This window comes from Nothobranchius furzeri, chromosome 12 (assembly GCF_043380555.1).
Source record: "Nothobranchius furzeri strain GRZ-AD chromosome 12, NfurGRZ-RIMD1, whole genome shotgun sequence".
Lineage (NCBI taxonomy): Eukaryota > Metazoa > Chordata > Actinopteri > Cyprinodontiformes > Nothobranchiidae > Nothobranchius > Nothobranchius furzeri.
Window position 1 is genome coordinate 18,441,884 of NC_091752.1, and position 22,026 is coordinate 18,463,909.

At 41.5% G+C, this 22,026-nt stretch overlaps 1 protein-coding gene across 2 annotated transcripts in view; it reads right to left on the reverse strand.

Annotated features, from left to right (window-relative positions):
* The window catches only part of col19a1 (collagen type XIX alpha 1 chain), a 197,324-nt gene extending 183,145 nt beyond the window's left edge, over positions 1 to 14,179 (reverse strand). For both annotated transcript variants that reach the window (XM_015944438.3, XM_070542381.1), the window contains exons 1-4: positions 13,995 to 14,179; positions 10,238 to 10,362; positions 10,050 to 10,124; positions 9,863 to 9,962 (exon numbers count right to left, since the gene is read on the reverse strand). In XM_015944438.3, the coding sequence (XP_015799924.3) occupies positions 9,863 to 9,962; positions 10,050 to 10,124; positions 10,238 to 10,328 (266 nt within the window). In that variant the 5' untranslated portion in view covers positions 10,329 to 10,362; positions 13,995 to 14,179. The remainder of the gene's footprint in view (positions 1 to 9,862; positions 9,963 to 10,049; positions 10,125 to 10,237; positions 10,363 to 13,994) is intronic.
* Between the last annotated feature and the right edge of the window lie 7,847 nt (positions 14,180 to 22,026).

A 22,026-nucleotide genomic window follows, 5' to 3' on the forward strand; every position in this document is an offset into this window, starting at 1 on the left:
GTTATGAGATCATTACATTCACTGTTCACATGACTAAACAATGACACATCACCCCCATCACCCTCTGAAACAGGCAAACAAATGGAGACGAAATGGAAAACATATCGGTTGTTAATATTGGCTCGGTTTTATTTATCGAACAGATACTGATATTTTAAAAAATGACTAACATAGGCAGATACCGATATTGATGCCGATATATTGTCCATCCCTTGTTTCTTGGCTTTTTTTTATTGAAGTATCAGATCAGCAGATTCTCAAAATCAAATGATTTGGACTCAAGTGCAAAAAACCTGATCAGGAAAAAAATATATATATAAGTTTTCTAATTTAAACATTGCTAAGGAAACATTTTTTCTCTCCTTCCTTTACTTTAACAACAGAACATTATTAGAAAACTGTTAAATCGCGTGCAAAACAACATACTATAACCTAATTATATCCATAACTAAAGGCAAGGCAAGGCAGCTTTATTTATAGAGCACATTTCAAACACAGAGGCAATTCAATGTGCTTTACAATTATCAAGACATCATAGGAAAACAACATAAAAACACAAATTAAAATACACACAAATGGAATTACAGTTTGCAGCTAAAGGTGAAGATAAATTTACAGCGCAGATTACAGTGGAGACGACGCAGCATGAGAAACAATTCATTTAAAGGCTGATGAGTACATTAGGGTTTTTAGTTTTGATTTGAACAACGCTAGAGTTGGGGCAGATCTGAGGTCAAGGGAAAGCTGATTGCATATGTGAGCAGCATGTAACTAAATGCATCTCGACCATGTTTTGTTATGACCCGTGGTTCTACCAGCTGATTGTTTCCACGGGATCTCGGGTGTATACACAGGAATGAGATCGGACATGTATTTTGGTCCCATGTCATTGAGTGATTTATAAACTTGTAGGAGCACTTTGAAATCTATTCTGTAGTTCACTGGTAACCAGTGTAGGGATCTAAGAACAGGAGTGATGTGCTCCGTTCTCTTAGTTCTTGTTAAGACTCCAGCAGCAGCATTCTGAACAAGCTGCAGTTGCTTCACAGCTTTTTTGGAAAGACCATTTAGGCGACAATTACAATAGTCCAGCCGACTAGAAATTGAAGCATGAATAAGTTTCTCCAAGTCTGGTCTGGACATGAGACCTCTGACTCTTGATATTTGATGAAGGTGATAAAACGCTGATTTAGTTATAGGCTTAATATGTCCAGAGAAGTTCAGGTCGGAGTTAATAAGAACACCAATATTTCCAACCTGAGTTTTTGTCTTTATTCCCCCATAGTCCAGCTGAGCAATCACATCAATTCTATCACTTTTGTTGACAAAGACAATAACTTCAGTCTTTTCTTTGTTTAGTTGAAGGAAGTTTAGACTGCATCCAGTCGTTTACTTGCTCTAGGCACTGACAGAGTGCCCAGATCAGTGATCAGTAAAATTGAATGTATTTCATTAACATGTCAGTAGTAAGCTACTGGAAATGCTAATAACATTTAATTTCTACTGCTTAAAATGTAATGGTGGCATATCTGTTATGTACTGGTTAACAATAATCCAGCTTAAATTATGTTCACAGGTGGATGTGTTTGCTACAGTGGTTTGCCGTAATCCTTCAGCAACTCAAGGCAGTAATCTGACTGCAGCGGCATCGGTTCTGCTCCGTAGCGCTGCAGACAGCTGATGAACACAATGATGATGGGGACTTTTTTTCCTCTTGTAGAATTTAGATATTCTTAGTTTCACAACCATCGTGTTTTTTCGGAGCCCACTTGATTGTGAGCCTGCTACCGTTAGCATTAGCTGATAAACTTCTAGCTACACTTTTGATACCAAACTTTGGACAGTTTCTGCCTCTGTGTTTTTGCTGGTTTCTCAGTTTTCCTCCACAGCACCTAGATTAGCAAAGTGTGTGCCAGCAAAAGGCATCTTCCTTCCACAATAATTATACATGCTACATGTATGTGTGTCTCCTTCAGATCTACCTTGGTCTGCTCTGCTGCCTTATCAGATGAGCTGCGTGCATTGACTGTTACATGAAGGTTGCACAACAAAACAAATCAATGACGAAAAGCGTTTCCATTGCATTTCTTCATCTAATTTTATCTTTTTGTTGTTGCAGCCCTAAAAGTGGTTCTCTCGCATCTGTCTGAACAGAAAACAACTATTGGACTATCTGGTTGTTGGTCCGGCCGAACCACCGCACTTCCACACTTCCCTGGGTCCTCCATTCAATACGCACTTGTGTATTTAGCAACAGAACACCACTGGTTCAAGAGGTCCTCCAGTCAATAATATCAGAGGAGAAACAGCTACTACAACTTCAACTTTAGGACAAACTACCAGAGCCCCAAAAAGAAAAACACTGTTTGAACTCACGGACAATAAAAGACAAAAAACACAGTGTTTCAACATAGAAAACGACTGCTGTTTATCGTTAGCTCATTTCCTGCGGCATTGCATGTCTCAGCTGGCTCCAGAAGATCCAATCACGGGGAAGACACCAGAGGGGGAGCGGTGAGTGATCATTGACCGTGTTTGCGTTCAAACCCTAGTGCTGTAAATTTGCTAAAGCAGCTTTAAGGGCTTCAGTCAGCCTAATAGAACAGCAGCAATAATTTAAAGGCTTGCATTCGTTGAAGGAATTCCTTTTTCTCAGCAATATTCATGCCATTATTTCAATCAAATATCAACATGTGTTGAAAGAAGGCTTTATTTATAGCTTCTTCGGTCATTTCTGGGTCATTACATCATCTAATTCACACAATACTGCAAAATTCCATGCAATTACAAGACATCCATCCATCCATCTATTTTCATCCGCTTATCCGGAGTCGGGTCGCGGGGGCAGTAGCCTAAGTCGAGAGGCCCAAACTTCCCTCTCCCCAGCCACTTGGGCCAGCTCCTCGGCGGAAATCCCAAGGAGTTCTCTGACCAGGTGAGAGACATAGTCCCTCCACCGTGTCCTGGGTCTACCTTTAGGTCTCCTCCCGGTTGGACGTGCCCAGAAAACCTCAACAGGGAGGCGTTCAGGAGACATCCTGACCAGATGCCCGAGCCACCTCAACTGGCTCCTCTCGATGTGGAGGAGAAACGGGTCTACTCCGAGCCCCTCCCGGATGACCGAGTTTCTCACCCTATCTCTAAGGGAGAGCCCCGCCACTCTTCAGAGAAAACTCATTTCAGCCGCTTTTATCCGCAATCTCGTTCTTTCGGTCACTACCCAAAGCTCATGACCATAGGTGAGGGTAGGAACGTAGATTGACCGGTAAATTGAGAGCTTTGCCTTCTGACTCAGCTCTCTCTTCAACACGACAGACCGGTACAACGCCTGCATCACTGCAGATGCAGCACCAATCCACCTATCGATCTCACACTCCATTTTCCCCTCACTCGTGAACAAGACCCCGAGATACTTCAACTCCTCCACTTGGAGCAGGACCTCATCCCTGACCTGGAGAAGGCATTCTACCCTTTTCCGAATCAAGACCATGGTCTCAGAAGAGCTGATTCTCATCCCAGCTGCTTTACACTCGGCTGCGAACCGCTCCAGCGAAAGCTGAAGATCACGTTTTGATGAAGCCAACAGGACCACATCATCTCCAAAAAGCAGAGACCTGATCCTCAGGCCACCAAAACGGATGCCCTCCACACCTTGGCTGTGCCTAAAAATCCTGTCCATAAAGGTTATGAACATAATCAGTGACAAAGGGCAGCCTTGGCAGAGTCCAACTCTCACTGGGAACGAGCCCGACTTACTGCCGGCAATGCGGACCAAGCTCTGACACCGGTCATACAGGGACCTAACAGCCTGTATCAGAGGGCCTGGTACCCCATACTCCCAGAGTACCCCCACAGGGCCCCCCGAGGGACGCAGTCAAACTCCTTCTCCAAATCCACAAAACACATGTAGACTGGTTGGACAAATTCCCACACACCCTCCAGGATCCCCCTAAGGGTATTGAGCTGGTCCAGTGTTCCACGGCCAGGACAAAAACCACATTGCTCCTCCTGAATCTGAGGTTCAACAATCCGACAGACCCTCCTCTCCAGAACCCCTGAATAGACCTTACCAGGAAGCCTCAGGAGTGTGATCCCCCTGTAGTTAGAACACACCCTGCGGTCCCCTTTTTTAAATAAGGGAACCACCACCCTGGTCTGCCAGTCCAGTGGGACTGCCCCCGATGTCCATACGATATTGCAGAGCCGCATCAGCCAACACAGCCCCACAACATCCAGATCCTTAAGGAACTCTGGGCGAATCTCATCCACCCCTGAAGCCTTGCCACAGAGGAGCTTTTTAACCACTTCAGTGACCTCAGCACCAGAGATTACAGTGGCCAACCCAAAGTCCCCAGACTCTGCTTCCTCACTGGAAGGCTTGTCGGTGGGATTGAAGAGGTCTTCGAAGTATCCTGCACACCGATCCATAACGTCCTGAGTAGAGGTCAGCAGCACACTGTCCCCACTATAGATAGTGTTGGTAGCGCACAGCAGTCTATGCCAAGGTTTTAAACAGAGATCTGTTTGCTCTTGGATTACGTGTTGTGGATACCTCTTAACCAGCAAGATGTCACAATTTATATCAATGTTTGAAAAAGCAACACATTCTTACTCCCAGTGCGTCAAAAACAAACTCTTGGTCAGCCACCCTCCACGTCAGACCCCTGACGCCAAAAGTGCCCTTTTTCGTCACTTATGTGCAAAAAGGGGTTTTCCCCTTTTCTGACTGCAGATCCCAATGCAGCGTAAAACTGACGCCATGGGATGATGGGATATCCGCAGCCAGGGCACCATGAATGAGGCGACTGATTCTGGCCCTGTGACACTTGGTGACGTGTGAGCTGATTCACTTGGTAAATAACTTTTACATGAAATGTTTTGTTATTTCCTATCAAAAGTAAATTAACTAATAACCTGCATTATTGCAGGACACAGCAAAATATGGACGCTGCACCATGAGGCAGGCACACGTCACGATTCTATAAGAGCACATAAGGTGAGCAACACCACAGGTTGTTATTATTATTATTGTACACTGTCCTGGATCAGTTTTCTTTCTGCATGTGTTATGGAAATGTTATAGTTCATTACTTTAGTCCTATTAACAAATCTTTTAATTGAATGTCCTGAAAGCATTCTCTCTCTCTCTCTCTCTCACACACACACACACACACACACACACACACACACACACACACACACACACACACACACACACACACACACACATTCTTGTCCTCCCATACACACACACACTTGATCCACTCCCGTTCCTTTCTTATCTCTTTGCATAAATAAACTTTGTGACCAGATGTTCGGGGCATTTGCCCAGCGCACTTGCCACAGATCATTATTTGGTTGTATGTCTGCCTTTTTGTTTCTTGTCCCTCTCTCTAGCTGCAGGAAATGGGTTTATTGATAAACATATTGATAAAATCCCTAACAGCATGTCATCATTAGCCTGGCTAATCATCTGATAACTCCTGTCATCTGGTTATGACAGCATGAGGATGTCCTCACACACCTGTAACCTATCAGCTTATCTGGCAAAATAGAGAGAGAAGAGACAACACCACATTGCGTCTTCCTGGAAAGTCTCTGGCCATCCTTCGATGACGGAGAACCACCATCCAGCTCTGTCTCCAGTCTGCCAACAATTAGTATAATAAATGCTGAATGTGTTTAACAAGTTCTTTGTGCTGCCACAATGTCTTTTTATTCCAGCTATGTTAACATTTTAATGGATATTTATAAATTACATTTATTAAATTATCATTACTTTGTTGCACGTTTAACTAGCTCTAATGTGATAAATTAAATTAGCACCTCACTGTTAAAAGCTCATTTTAAATTCAAGTGTGTTTAAATACATTTCTGGACATGAACAAAAACAGTAAATATATAATTGAGATTTATTTAATAAAACATATTAATAACAGAGGCCCAGAGAAGGGAGAAATCATTCAAAGGCACAATCTTCTGGAAGCTCCTGACGACATCACCCAGCTGCTAACATCAGAGGATCGCCTACGACCAAGAGAACAGCTGGTATCAGTTAATAATGAAGTCAGGGCAATTTTAGTGGGATGTTTGTGATTGTGTAACATAAATGAACACATTACAGAATAATTTTCTCATGGGGTATTTTTATAACTTTCTCTGCAGCAGACAGTAACTTTAGCCCAGGGTAGGTGGCCGTGTCCTAGAGAGCTGCTATCGACACGTTTCAGTGGTTTTCCTGCTTTAACAGGTTAGATTAGCTGTTCAGCAGCTCAGAAATTTGGTGCTGATTAAAATAAGGTGTGTTGATGCAGATAAACCTCTAAAACATGCTGGATAACAGCTCTCTACGGCCGTGGGGCCGAACCCTGCAGCTAATCTAATGCTATGGCTAACGGCTACCTACCATTCAGAGCTGGTTCTGTTGGGTCGGCTCCGGTGGTTTCAGGCAACTCACAAGCTCAAAACAATAAGGCTCAGGTCCGCTTGTCTCCTCCAAATGGACTTGGTCCCTTTCTTCTCGACTGTCTGGGTAAGGAGGGGGAGAAACATCCTCCACTTCTAATGACTGCTCAGAGTGAAAAAAGCTAGCTTCGTGTCGTTACCCATCCGCCTTCGTCACTGCCGCGGCTCCTCCCTCTCGGTTCGCCAGGCAGCGCCTACTAAAGTTGCATTTTTCAAAATTGATATGTGGGTGGAGAAGGACTCTGAGGAAGGCTGGACAATTCCTTTAACAAGCTGTGAGCTTTAAAATCTAGAGGGATTTTATGATCTGGTGAAGAGGACGGTGGAGATGCCGGTGTGGACTGGTGTGCAGCGAAGTAAACCGTTGTGCTGTTCGTTCTGCGCCGCTGATGCCTCTAGTGTGAAGGAGGTGTAACGGTCAGCTTCTACTGGCTAAGACCAGCTCTGTTCTCTCCGCAATGCAAAATCAACAACAGCCTTCCAATTGGGTGAGCTAGTAAAGAGAGCAGAGAGTGTCTTGGTGATAGTGACTTTGCAACGTGGCTGAACGTGTTTTGTTAGCTAATCAGAAGCGAGGTGTGTGCAAGTCATTAATAATAGTAATGAGTAGTCCTGCTGTTTTCATCCCACCTCTGCACCAGCAAAGGATGACTCATAAGGCATTGATTTACACTAGAGAATACTGCAAATGTATTGAATAAACAAGTAAACCGCACCTTTAAAAATAATCACACTGATAGAGATGGTTGCAAAAACAAACACAACAAAACTACATGAAGAATGAACTGACACCAACGAGACCACAGACAGACAAACAGTGCTGATTTAATTCACTGAATCTCAGCACCAACAGAGCGTACACCACATTATTAGAAAACCCGGGTCCTCACAAAAGAAACGACAATTCATTTCCCATCTCAAGATGAGAAATGGCATTGTGTTACGGGGGAAAAAAATCATTCAAACAGCCAGTTTCTCTCATGTCATCTAATTTGTTTGCAAGATACAAACGAGCTAACTGAGCTGGGACTTTTAACAGCAACTCACCCCTCACACCCACTCCACCCACCCAGAAGTAATATGTTAATAATCATAACTATTAATTACTTTTTTCTGCCTTTATGTATCAGATCACTAAACTGTAACACAGTTCTGTGTGACTATCAGATGATTTGTGATGAGCCCTCCTGAAACGTTTAAACAAAGAAACGCACCAAATTCTAAACTTTATAAAACTTGTAAACACTGAACCGGCTCACTGCACAGAAAAAAAAATGACATCCTGCAATGTAACTCACATCTAAGTACAGCTCCGATAAATAAATCATATGTAATCACAAGATGTAAACAGAGCTTTTTAAAGAAAGCGAGCCACAGCGACTACACTCTACTTCTGTATGGATGTCGCATTATGTCAGGCAGTTTATCCCTTCATGTAAATGCTTGAAGAATGTGTCAGCTGTGATCTATGTGCCACAATGTGCATTGTGCCAAGAAGTTGGCAGATCATCAGCTAGATAGAGAATGAAGCACGGTGCTGCATGGCTCTACGAGTAAAGCGAGCAATGTTTGTGTGGCTGAAGCAGGGGCAGAAGGGCCTCCTGCTTCGTGAAACTGCCCTCGCTTTCCCTCCTCAGCTGACACACAGTATCACCTGTCAAAGTACTTTGATAATTGGATATGAGGGGTGGAGTGGGGATGGGAGGGATCACAGTCCTTCCACTATAACCAACGACGCTGTCAGCAGCGTCACTGAGAACCAGCGTCTTCTCGCATTATGGGCCCGGACTAAGCAATAGGCTGGAATATAAATGTATTTGCAGGGCGGCTGACAGAACAGGAAAGCAGATCACAAATCATCCGGCCCAAAGTTGCGTTCACCTAGCCAGCAGGAGACGGCCAGTAAATGTTTACAGCTGCATGTAAAAATGCTAAAAATATCCTGGCCTTCTCTGAGAATGACAGTGTTCTCTTTCACCGTTACAACCTAAGGACACAAAAACAGTTATAATAGCAAAACACCACCGTAAGGTGAGTCCAGCAAGAATCAGTGACGCTGGGTTTTTAGAACACAATCAGTGAGAATAAATGTGATGTGCAGTAGGTCTTGACTTCAAATCAGACACCCTGTTTTTCTAATTATTAGCAGATTAGAATAAAAGCATCCAACCACCTCGCTAAAAGAATAGAAGCTGTCATCAAATAAAATGTTTACTACACTGTAAGAAATTAAATGTTGAATTTACTTAATCAAGTTATGTCAGCTGGTTCAACTAAACCTAGTTTAGCTTAGCTTAAAAGTAAAGAGTAATATACATTTACTTTAAACTTAACAGCATAAATTTACATTTAAGCAACTATGTTTCGTAGAACCAGTTGACATAACCTGTTGAAGTAAATTCAACATTTTATTTCTTACAGTGTAGCTTTTTATGCCACTATTTTAAAGAGTGGGTTCACTGAGAAACAGTTTTTACTTGTTATTTTTAAAATATAATCGGTCGCTCTGGGTTTCACATGCAGGAGTAACATGAAAATACTCAACAACCCATTTCCTGCATTAGCCGCTGATAGATAAAAGACGATGAAACTCTAGGATTAAAAAAGCCTGTCAGATCTGCGTCATACTGAAAATTAGCATTCATGTATTCACGCATCGCGACGTGAAAGATTGTTGTTGATTTAGCATCTAGGAGAGACCAGAGCCCGCTAGTAGAAGCTAACTGTTAGCATTAGCAACTGTACAACATGGCAGAACTCCTTCGGGCTTGTGTTATTTGTGCAGTAAGTACAGAGAGGGTTCACTGAGAAACAAAGCCAGTGGTAGATTTGCATTGTTGTTAGCCAATCAGAGATGAGATGTGAGAAAATCATAAAATGAAACTAAATCCTGCCGTCTTCTGCGCCCCACTCCACTGGCCAAATTCTACCTCCTCAAACAGGAGCGCCAGAGCTTTTCTCCCCACAGAGATCAACTCACAAGACATTCATTTTTAGAGGTTGCTGCAAATGCATTAAAAAAATGAGTGAACGTGGTCTTCAAGCATCAGTGGACATAATTCAACAGATCAATTTTTTAGAGTGTACCTTTTAATGCCGTTATTTTTATATTCTTGTCCTACATGCTTAGGTTTCTTTTAATGTCCTACATTCTGGCCCAAGGGGATTTTTAGAATAAATGCAATAAGTATTAATTTTGTTTGAATTATTCTCTGTCTTTCACCTCACCTCCCTGCTTGCCCTTATTAGACAGAGCAAATGGAGCTATGGATCTGAGTTACCTCGAAAAATTATGACAAAGCTGTTCTTCTGGGGGGAAAAAACACACCAGTTCTGAACAAGCTGAATTGTTCGTGGAAGCATGTCTAACACCATTATCTTCGCAAATTCTACTTACTTTGTTGGCTTAATGAGCGGACTGCTCCCTAATCGAAACGATGGCAGGTCCTCTTTGACTGTTCCCTTTCGGAGAAGAAATGTTTCTGTGAGATCATATCCTGCGAACAAGATGAACAGGGTGTTACTACAAGAGCTAATATTGACTTTCCTGAAGCACAAAGCCAATTCTTTCACTTAGCTCCTACCTGAGTATTCCAGAGGATGAGATAAATTATCAGAACACTTTTGGTCATCCACAGTCAGAGGGGGACACGAGTGATCTAGACAAGGAGCATCAGGAACTTGTTTTTAGCAGAGAACCCTTTTTCTTTCTGAATTAATGTATATTTCAGTAATGTGGTGCTACGGAAACAAACTTAACGAACGCACATACCTCTAATGTCAATTACTGTCAGTCCGAAAGTGTAAGGAACAGTTTTCAAAGCCCAAACAAAAGCAACCCATCTCAGTAAGAGATCAATCATGGCTCTGGTGCTGGAAGGCTGCTCACCTGACAACCTAAACACAAGCAGAACATTTCATTTTTTACTTCAAGCATCCATCCATCCATCAATTTTTTTCCACTTGTTGGAGGTTGGCTTGCAGCAGCCTAAGCAGAGAGGCCCAGACTTCCCTCCCTCCATCCACTTGGGCCAGCTTCTCTAGGAGGATCCTAAGGTGTTCCCTGGTCAGCTGAGAAACATAGTCCCTCCAGTGTGCCCTGGGTCTTCCTTTAGGTCCCCTCCCAGTTGGATGTTGCTGGAAAACCTCAGCAGGGATGCGTCCAGGAGGCATCCTGACCAGATGCCCTCAACTGGCTCCTCTTGAAGTGGAGGAGCAGCGGATCTACTCCGAGCCCCTCCCGGATGACAGAGCTTCTGACCCTATCTATAAGAGAGAGCCCAGACATCCTGCGGAGAAAACTCTAACCCACTACCCAAAGCTTGTGACCATAGATGAGGGTTAGATAGACGGGTAAATCGAGAGCTTCGCCCTCCAGCTTATCTCTCTCATCACCAGAGTCCAAGAATCATGTTTGGGAAAGTTATGTTAAATGATGAACCCCATGTGTAGATAATCTTTCAAAGACATATTCTCGCAAATGTGTCAACAGATATGGAAGTCAGAATTTGGATAGTGTGATGATGCATGGGTGTAGAGTCTTTGCTGAAAGCTGTGAGAGCAGCTGGTGAAGCTGGCAGCTCCTGCTTATCAGAGCTGAGGAGTACTACGGGCCATGTCCAGAAACTGTACTGGTCGGGATCCGTCCAATTATAATTTGAATGGAGTGAGCAAACTGGGAAGGGAGAAGTCTGAGACCTAGTTTTGAGGAAAAGTAGTTTACTATGATCTGTGTAATTCAGTCAAATTCTGGAGTCTGTAAAAAACAAATCAATGCAGAATAACACAATTTGTGGTTTGGTGATTTGTTTATCCACAAACATTTACCAGCTAATCACAGACACAAATTAATCTAGCTAACGTCCCTCCGATGGTTTTGTTACAAAAATTTGTTTTTCTGCCGGTTCCGGCAGAAGCGTCTCAGGAAAAATACCTGAGGGAAGCGGTGAGTGTTCCATGATCGTGTTTGTGCACTAAGCCTAGCTTGTTTGCAGATTTGCTATAACAGCTTTAATCTAACCAGAAACACAAACAACTTGACACCACTGTGTTGATTTAAAACGCTATGGAAGGTAACTTAATTAATTTGCAAAGGTCTCTACTAGGTCAGTAGGTCTGTGAGGATTTTCAAATACTTGAGTTTCACCGTCTGTTTTCTATCAGAAGCTAATGCAAGAAATAGAGGTAGGAGACTATTTTCATGTTCAGCCTGCATGCTAAATTAAAAGTGACTGATTATTTAAAATAATAATAAGTAAAAAATTGTTTCTCTCTTTAAAGGTCAACAGATTCCCCCAACAAGTTTTTCAACAAATAACTTCCCATGCATATTGCACCTTTGTGAAGTTATGCAGACCTTGGCCACAGGTCCCTTAAACCATTGCACAATGAGGAACATGTACCTGTAAGTCCTTCATTCTTCTGATCTCATTAGCATCGCCCACATTGTGATGAATGCGGATGTCAACAGCATGCTGCAGCAAAAGCCATTAGCCCTGAGTTATGTTTATGTTAAAGGTTTGGTTGTTAACTAGTTAGCCAAGGTGACCTTGTTAAGCATTTTTAATTTGTACTGCAAATGAATTAACCTGTAGCGAATGTGTGTCAAGGTAATTACATTAGGAGTTCAACACAACGTTGACTCCTTATGTTCTACCTTGTCTGTTATTTGTCACAGTGTCAGAGCCTTGATCTTTCTCTTTTAGCACTGCGGTGTGTTTGTATCTGGGGAATGTCTTCGGGGTCCTGGTCAAGGACAGCATTTACGAGGACCTAACCTAGGGAGCCCCAGTTTGAAAGCAGTCCCTTGAACCATTTGCCCTTGCTGCCAAATCAAATCTTTAGCATTGCACTCGTGCCTGTGCCGAGACAGAACGGAGTAAATAAAGTCCCTGAGGGTGGAGTTGGTTTGGTGAAGAAATGGATTAACCCACCTTTAATTTGGACATGTTATGCAAAACTCACTTGTGCATCCTTTTGTGCTCCCATGTAGGTCTCTATTCTCTCTATAAACACCCCAAATGTGAAAAAAAGCATCCATCTGTTTTCGGTCAAGATTTGGTTTTCAGAATTATTTGCCTAAAAAGAGACGTTTCAAAAAGTCCCTGTTTGTGACATCACAAATGGAGCAGATATTGGAGCTTCTCAGTCTATAGCAGCCTAAGCAGGGGAAGTGCGGCCAACAATGGCATAATTTCTTAAAATGACAGAACCCTGGAACGGCTCATTCTGGAAGGTACTGAAAATGTCAAGAGTAAAACTGCTGAAATCACTTTATCTGAGAGGGAGAACTTAAACAGGTTTTGTATAGAGCTAGAACTATTGTAACCTAAGAAAAATAAGTCATAATACATGTTATCAGGACCTGTACCCACAGATAAATCTCAATACCCACATAGTTTGGCACACATTACATATAACACATTAGATCTGTTTTCCTCCCAAAAACTACGAAATTATCATAATTCTAGAGAAAAAGGCTTTTAGTGGCAGGTAAATAATATTTTAGTGGTAATGTATCCATAATCTCAGGATTTTAATCCTTGCTTTTTGATTGCATAATCTGCTTCCATGGGGACACAAATCAGCTGTTGACTACATTTAAAAAACACACATCAGAAACTAATAAAACTCCAATTAACAACATCCCCAAGCACAGTGTCATAAACTCGGTCTCCTAATCTTTTCCTGACATATCCAAATTAGTTTCCCTCCAGGGACAAAGTTTCCATGAATGCAGCGACCCATCGCCTGCTGGAAGCTAAAAGTTTTGCATGCTGGCCTGCAAGAGACTGGCCATCATGGCGATCGGATATGAGGTGACCCTGCCACTTAAAACTCCAAGCATGTGTGGGTTGTAGACAAGTAGCACTACGCAGGTGTCACATGTCTGGCAGAAGGTGATATCTATGCTATTCCTGATATCTCTGCAAAATGCATGCAATATACATGTGACTGGACAGCCTGCATTTGTATCCTCTGGCAACAAATTGTGCAGCAGAAACGCTTCTGCAGGAGTTAAACAGCCGCTTTAAACACGCCGGAGCAGCTGCTGTCAGCCTGCATCGATCTCTGTTCTAAAGTGACACGGAGGTAGTGTAAGCATTGTGTCACAGTTTGAGAAAAGAGCCCGAACAAGGCTGAGGCACTTGAGTTTCTCTCCATCATCCACTTGGAAAAGCTCGGTCAATAGCTGTTTGTTTTTAACACTTCCAAATATTTTTTAAAAAGGCATGTTTCTGTGCGCAAGCGCTGATTGGCTGAATGCTTATAATCCCAAATAAAAATAATTGATCAGAATCCGCTCCGTTTTGTGCAAACAGTGATGTCACAAGGTGAACATTTACCGCTGCAATCCCGTTAGAAATCAGAAAAATAACTCCAAAGTGCTCCAGAGCAGAAATATTAGAGGACCAAGTTAATAAAAACGACTCATCACGTGCTTATCTTGCTTTTTAAAGTGAGTCGGCCAATTAAAACGCTTCTTTTTTATTTATTTGAAGTCATATTTTCAATTTAGAAGTACTTACAGTGGCTGGTAAAGTTTTCCTTTAGCGCGGATCCAAATAGAAAGCAGCGATAAAAACCATCATCCACGCGTGACACGGATCAGCCCGGCTCTGGTCGCGGGACTGGGGAAATAAAAGTCAGTGGGATCGCTGCTCGATCGCGGTCTTTTTTAGTTTCAGCGAGTAGCCCTCCCACTCTGTCATTATCATGACCACTGACAGAGACTTCAGCAAACACCGGGAGGAACACGCTGAAAGCTTTCTCATTAGGGAGAGTTAATGCCCTAAAGGCGGCTCATTAATAGAGCAGGTGCGGGAATGAACCACCGTTTGATGTATTGTGATTTCAGCATTTTAAGAAGGAGAAAGGCCTGAATTGTATGGATTTGTTCGCCCTCGAGGTGCCTTTTCTTTTTTCATTTTTTGTCATCTGTTATGAGAAACTGTCCAAGTAGAGTTTGAAGTGCGCGCGGGGAGAATACAAAAGGTGTGAACAGTGGCTTTTTATCTTCAGCCAAGTCTCACCTGTCTGCTCATGCCCAGCAGCCATGAAATCCATTATGAGTCCTGAGCAGATGATTACCTGACATAATCAAGTGACAGCATTTGGTTTTACAGGCAGCCCTGATCCTATAGGTCACTCAGTCCACTGCAGTCCATTTTTATATTTTATACATAATAGTGGTTTCCAAACAGTGGTCCGTGACCATCCAAGGGGGGCCCACAAGATTGCAAGGGGTCCCCATAATTTCCTCTGCACTGGGACTGAGAGGTTAACATGATTGTACTAGTAAAATCCCAATACCACATCCAATAGAATAAATAAAACTGTATAAAAAAATCATAAATAACATCAAAAAGAAAACACGATTAGTTCATTCACTGCCATGAAAAGTCGTCATTTTAAATCCAACCGTTCACTGCCATTGACGACTACACTTGTCATTTGCATTTTTTTTTACTGTGTGGGCGTTGGAACAAGCCCGCACAGTGAGAACAAACATCCCAGCTCTAAAGCTGATCTTCATCCGCATACGTGACACGTCACATGATCAGGAAGCAGAGAATCGATGTGTTAGGAGATCGTTTTGGGTCGCTGTTGTAAAAAAAAAGTGAGACGCGACAAGCTTCTGTCGATCACAATTCGACAACGGATTATGAAAGGACGGATAATGCTCGAAACGCGTGGATTCGTCCTGATGAAAGAGGTGAGTCTCCTCTTTGTTTTAGTAGTTTTGACGTTGACATCATCCTAGGGCGCAACATTCTGTAACTTTTAACAAAACAGTAAAAACGCTGGCAGCGAAGGGCTTTTCTGATCAGGAAACGGCTGGCAGGGAATGAGTTAAAAAACCATACCATACAACCTTTATTTATGAAGCATTTGAAGATGCAACAGTAACCCCTACTTCACACTGGAAGCATCGGCGGAGCGGAAAGCAGCGGAACGGTTTACTCGCGACTTTTGTTGCGTGCCAGTACACACCGGGAGAATGTTAGCCGTGGAGCGGCTTCTTTGCTTGTGACATCACAAAATCCCTCGCGACTTCAAAGGTCACGATTTGTTTATGCCATCTGCATATAACCCAAAAGAAGCAGATCATGTTTCATATCGCTGTTATATGTCATATAGAATGTTGTTCCTCTCCACTGGCAGGATTAAAGCCATGAAAAATACACCGCGGCTTATCTGGAACGATGCTGGGATAATTTAAGCCGTTAGGTCTCTTGTAATCACGTAATCTACATAGATATGAAATCACATCACTGCAATTGTGTTTTATTTTGAAAATTACCGGGGATTTTACACTAAAACTGTGTTTGATTTCCTGTTGTGACATGTCCCTGAAGCGTCTCGCAGCAAAAATATAACCTGATCCTATAATTAGATGTGCAGCAGGGCGAGCTGCTTCTGGGATGTGCCTGAAAGTTTCCACGTCGCGGCTGGTTTGAATCACCCCTAATGGACTCCATTTGAAGTTGTGACGTTCCGCTGCTGTTCTAGTATATGTGTGTATAAAGTTTGTGATTAATCACTTGTAATGGGTGTATGCTGGTTGGAGTTGGGTTTGGGGTCATCAAAGGAAAAAGGTTGGGAATCATGGTTTTAAACATCATTTTGAAACTTGATCTGGCCAAGATGCCTCAGAAGTAAAACAACAAAAACTACTAGCATATATAAAGGAAACAACTAACAAAAGAGCATCTACGAGCAAATCAGGGCAGGCATTAGAAAATCAGAGTTTGTCTCTGGAAAATGTTTGCACGAATACGCGTGCATAAATGTAAAAAAGAGTGAACATATCTATGTGTATGTGTTAGGGATTTTATCAATCACCTAATACCTGCAGTCGAAGAGAAAAGAGAGACAACTAACCACACGTTTACCGTACTGCAATCTGGGCAGATCTGCTCACAAAGTGAGGCTCACGAAACTGCAAGGAGATGCTGCCCTGAGAGCTTATTTATACAAGAACAGAGAGATAAGACAGTCTGTGTGAGTGAGAGAGAGAGAGAGAGAGAGAGAGAGAGAGAGAGTGTGTGTGTGTGTGTGTGTGTGTGTGTGTGTGTGTGTGTGTGTGTGTGTGTGTGTGTGTGTGTGTGTGTGTGTGAGTAAGGAAGAGGTCACAGTGTCTGAGTTGTACAGAAGTTACAAGATGAGCAAAAGTAATACATCTGCATAATGAAAAACATAATCATAATAACCGTATGTAAAAAATGTAATGGGTGGTCAACAATTATAGCTCCTTTTGATTTTCTTTATTTGTTTTTAATAAACACATTACTTTAATTCTTATCTTAGATGTTGGTTCAATGTTTAGATCTGTGATATGTTTACTTGATTGCGATGCAGATAGTACATGCAACACGTGTGCAGTCTTACTGTTGCATCTTCAAATGCTTTATAAATAAAGTCTGGATGGTATGTTTGTTTTTTTGTTGTTTAATCATGTTTTCATTTAGATATTTGTTATTTTTTTCTGTTAAAGAGCAAGTCACCCCCTACCATATTCTTACTTAACTCCCACTTCCTGTTTGAAAAATGCAACAAATGCTGTTGCCCAGCAGACCGAGAGGGCGGAGCCGCTAACAAATACACATACACACAGGCTCACAACGGCATTGTGACATCATATGGTACCAGCCAATGTTCTAGGGTACCTTGTAATGGTTTAATTTACTTGTTATTTAATAAGCCATAAGATTCCATAGTAAATATGAAATCAACCTTATGGATCTGTGGGTACTGTTTAACTAGAAGATTGGAACTTTTTATTGCAGGGATTAGATAACAGCTTCGTATTAACTCAGAGACAACAGAAGAGAGAGTCAAGTTTAAAAGTTTAAAGATTTATTACCAAACAAATTAAAACTAGACTAACTTTAACACTAAATGTATGGTGTAACTAAGGTGAATGAGATGGAGAATGGTGTAGTGTGGAATGTTGCTCAGAACCAGCAAATCTGAAGACGATTAGTTCTGGTGGGAAGTGAAGGTGATGTCTTCGCGCTAAGCTTTGATTAGGAGATTCATAAACACATTCGACACCATTCTGTCGGTCTACGTACCCTTAGCGGAAGTCTCCGTCTAGATCACGAGGTGTAGAGGTCCAGCTTGACCTTTGTGGAGCCGAAGCCTGTAGAAACAGCCGCGGCAGCCGAGCACCAGTCTTGAGATACTTCCGGGTCACGGCAGTTTTGTTGTCATTTAGCGAGACCTAAAGCTGGGTCGTGATGATTCAGCTTTTATTCTGAAAAGAACCGTTGCAGCAGTTGGAACAGCAACAGATTTCATCCAGCTTGTCGTTGGTTCTTTTGGCTGAAGAGGAAAGTTACGGATTGGCCACTCCGACAACTTCTCTCGAACGCTTTGAACTGGCGTTAAAGATGACGGGGGCATAATTTTATACTTCGGATATTTTGGTTTATGGTCGAATGAAAAGATGACTGATTTACCAAGCACCACCAAAACCACGCCTCCGTCAGATCTGGCAGATTCTGATTGGATCAGTAAAGCAATGTGTCATGTCTTAACGCTACGTGAGATCAGTCCTAGTGGAAACATTTAAAGTCATATTACTTATTATATTCTATAGGATTATAATAAAGTAATTAATATTTTGATTTCACAGATTGGTCACATCTTATTATTGACTAACACTTTGTTTGATTAGCTTTATTAAAAATAGAGTTCTTTGATTTATTAAAAGGAGAGAGTCCTTTCTTCATTCTTCTCTTGAGCTGGAAAGAAGCAGTTTAGAAGCAAATGCACGAGACCTTGAGGCAATATCTCATGCAGACTAGTTTCTGTGTCAAGAGGACAGGTGGGAAAATGACTTCAATTCAATTCAGAAATACTTTATTAATCCCAGAGGGAAATTGATTGCTGTAGTAGCTCAGAATAATAATAACAATGAAGTAATCAAAGAGTTGTTGTATATTACAATGGCTGTTGGCAGGAAGGATCTTCAGTAGCGGTCAGTGTTGCAGCGAAACTGAAGAAGCCTCTGACTGAAGACACTCTTCTGTTGTCGAACAGTCTTGTGAAGAGAATGCTCAGAGTTGTCCATAATTTTCTTGATTCTCTGGAGAATCCTTCCTTGCATTATCTCCTCCAGCGGTTCCGAAACTGCCAAAACTCTGGCTGAGTCCTTGAAAGGGCTTGGAGTTCCTCCATCTTGTTGGCCAGTGATCTCACATTGTCCATTATGATCGATGGAAGAGGTGGTGTGAATTTCCTCTTTCTCTGTCTCCGTCTTGCTCCTGCTCTGCATCCACGCTTTTGGTGGAAACCAGTAATTTAATTCCGTTACAACCTCTTAGCCAATAGCAGTGGCAGATTTAAATTCAAATGCGGTGCAGAGTTTTTACCTGACAACGGCACAACACTGACAGTTTTAGGCAGAAAATTAAAATTTCAACTAAAATCCACTAAAGTGCAAAATTACTGACTACACGTGTCTGCAGCACGATTAGACACACATTTATATAGTTTATCAGAAAAAAAGGTTGATTTAGGGGTGACTTGCTCTTTAAAGGTGCCTTTTAAATAAACTTTACTTACTTGCTTACTTGTGCCATGTTGACAAACAATAGAAACAGCCAGTTTTAAAATGAGCAAGTTGTTTTATTTTTGATGCAAATTTACAAGCATCAGCTGTGGCTTTTTTGGGTCAAATCCCTCTTGAATTTCCCACAGTTGTTTTAATTAAACTATAAAAGTAGACAAATCTACCAAAACAGTGCACCAACAGTTCAGGAAGAAATATGAACAAACAGGTGTTCAGGCTCCACGCACGCTCATGTTTACACAGATGATGATGATGACCCTCCTCCCCTCCGCCTGTCACCTCACAGTTCATACACTCAGTCATGCACCAACACCAAAAATGACACACACTTTTCAGTAGTTTGCTGGAAGAAGCACAAACAACCTTTAGTAATCTTTTCAGATTCGGAATGACTATTATTCCCTCAGGAAGGTTCCTCTGGGATTTTCAGTTTTCCAGCTGTGGTCATCGACAGGAATGGTTTAAACAAAAAAGGAGATAGAGAATAACTATAATAAGATTAATAACAACAGAAACAATACAATAATTTATGAAATACACACAAAAAATACTTTTATCTCATGTGTTCTTTACATCCTCATTTATAAATAGATCTAATTCTCCTGCAACATGTTAAAATAGAGATTCCACCCCTAAGTGAAATTTTGTCTACTGCCATATGCCCCAGAGTTAGATAAGTGAAAAAAAGCATTTTTGTTACCAGCACAGTAATTATCCTGATCTGGCAGCGGTCCGTCTGCTTTAGCTTAGCATAAACAATGAAAGTGAATAGCAGAAACCAGCATTTTGTGTTCAAAAGTGATTAAAATTACTCACTAGTGATACCAATTATTCCTGGTGAAAAGTATGAAGTAACACGAAGGATTTTCAAGAGCCAATTTTGACTTGGGACTACTTTACGACAAAGCACCACTGTAAGTCGCCGCTGCATGGCGTACTGATATGACACCGCGGAAAATGCCACAGGAGTTCTGCCGTGTGGTGGAGTTGCTAATGCTAACAGTTAGCTTCTACTAGTCAAAACATTCTCTGCTGTTTCCTGGACACTAAACTAACAACAACCTTCCTCATCATGAGTCAAGAAGGGTGAGTCCATGAACGTTAGGCGACATTGTGACATAGATCTGTCAGGCTTTACAAATCCTAGAGTTCTACTGTCTATTTTCTGTCAGAAGCTAATGCAGGAGATAGGTGTAGGAGACCGTTTTCATGTTCACTCCTTATGAAAAACTCAGAGTTAACGATTAGAATCAGAAATAATCATTTTAAAAAGTTTTTTCAGTGAAGTAGCGTTTTTACGGGGGGATTATTATTTTTTTCGTCTGGTTGGAAAAAAATCTCATTCAGTCAACTGTTTATTTTTGCAGGAGAAAGGTAAAAGAAATCATCCCTGCATCTTTTATCGCCTTATAACTTTAACTTCTAGTCGTTCAGCTTTTGCTCTTCCCATTCCCTTTCTTCTGTTATATCAGCAGAACATGATAAGGAGCCGTGTATTTCACTTAATGCTCACTGCTTTATCCGGCAATTTTTTTCCTGACCATATGACTTCATATTGCTGTTTTTTCATGTTTTATTTATAAACGGTCAAAGAAAAGTAGACACAGACTCACAAAGTCCACCGCACGTTAGAAGAACACTCCTGCAGTCCAGTTTGGGGTGTATGAAGTTGGTTCGTGGTGGAGAAATCACGGCTGCTTTATTAGCCGCTTGGCTGACTGTTACATTACTCGATATTTGTATTTCTGGATTTCTGTTTTAATAACCTGAGCCAGTTAAACAAATGACTCGTGATGAGGCCGTCTAAAAGACGAATCATCACCGTTGATCCGTGACTAACTTCAGATGAGATAAATGTAATAATATCATGTTTTATAAATATTAAAATGATTTTTTTTCCCCATCCCACAGAGGTGTAATTTTAATGTGACTCTATTCATGTCCTTTCAGACCCAGAACCAGTGCTGGTGGTACATGGCTGGGTAATGTGGGTGAAACAACTTTTCTAAAGTTTGTGTTGAAAATCAAGGCCTGCACTCTAAAAATGAACTGTTGAATTTACTTAACCAATTTATGTCATCTGGTTCCATTAAACCAGGTTACGTAAATTTTAAGAGATATAAATATTGTTAAATGCTGTTAGGTTAATAATAAATTTTATATTACTCTTTACCCTTAAATGTTCATGAAGTAAGAATGACATCATGTGGACAAATTTGGGTACCGCAGTCTGTGTATCAAAGCAAATGAATCCGCAGAAGATTCTGGGTGATGAGCGATGACAGGTAGATAAATACATTTCAGTGTAATATCGAGATGTTGGTAAGAGAAAAAAATAGCTAGAGACATTTTTTAAGCCTACTGCTTTATTTAAATAATTCACTGCTAGCAATGTTAGCTCAACATTAGCCTTTACCAAATATTACAGTAAAACAAAAAAGGTTTTACTTTCTTTTGCTTCTGGATTGCTTCTTTTCTGGTTTCTATATCGTCCACAACGCTGTACCCAACTACAAATGTCTGTGCAGTAGTGTTTGGCTCACATATGATTGGTTCTGGAACCAGGAAGTATGGAGGTGGGACTGATTGTGAACAATATAAGTATCCAAATTCATGGGCTTCATCTTTTGTCGACTGGATTTGAAGGCCAGTTACGCCACAGCGTCACAACGAAGGCTGTCTGGCCTTCTTCTCCGATTTGAAGGGCAGGTCTGGTGGATCCTCCACAGCTCAACAAATCCCAACTTGAATAAGACATTAGACTGTTTTGTGATTGTTTTACTGTAGAAATCTTACTTATTGCACCTTTAAACAATTAGATTTAGTGGAACCAGTTGATATAAATATTTGAAGATAATTAAACATTTAATTTCTCACAGTGGATAATCTTTTGCATTCTGAACCACCTGTGAACGATTCAGGGAGGTTTTGCTCAGACGAGTATACTGTCGTAAATAATGACTTAACTTGCCGTTTACAAA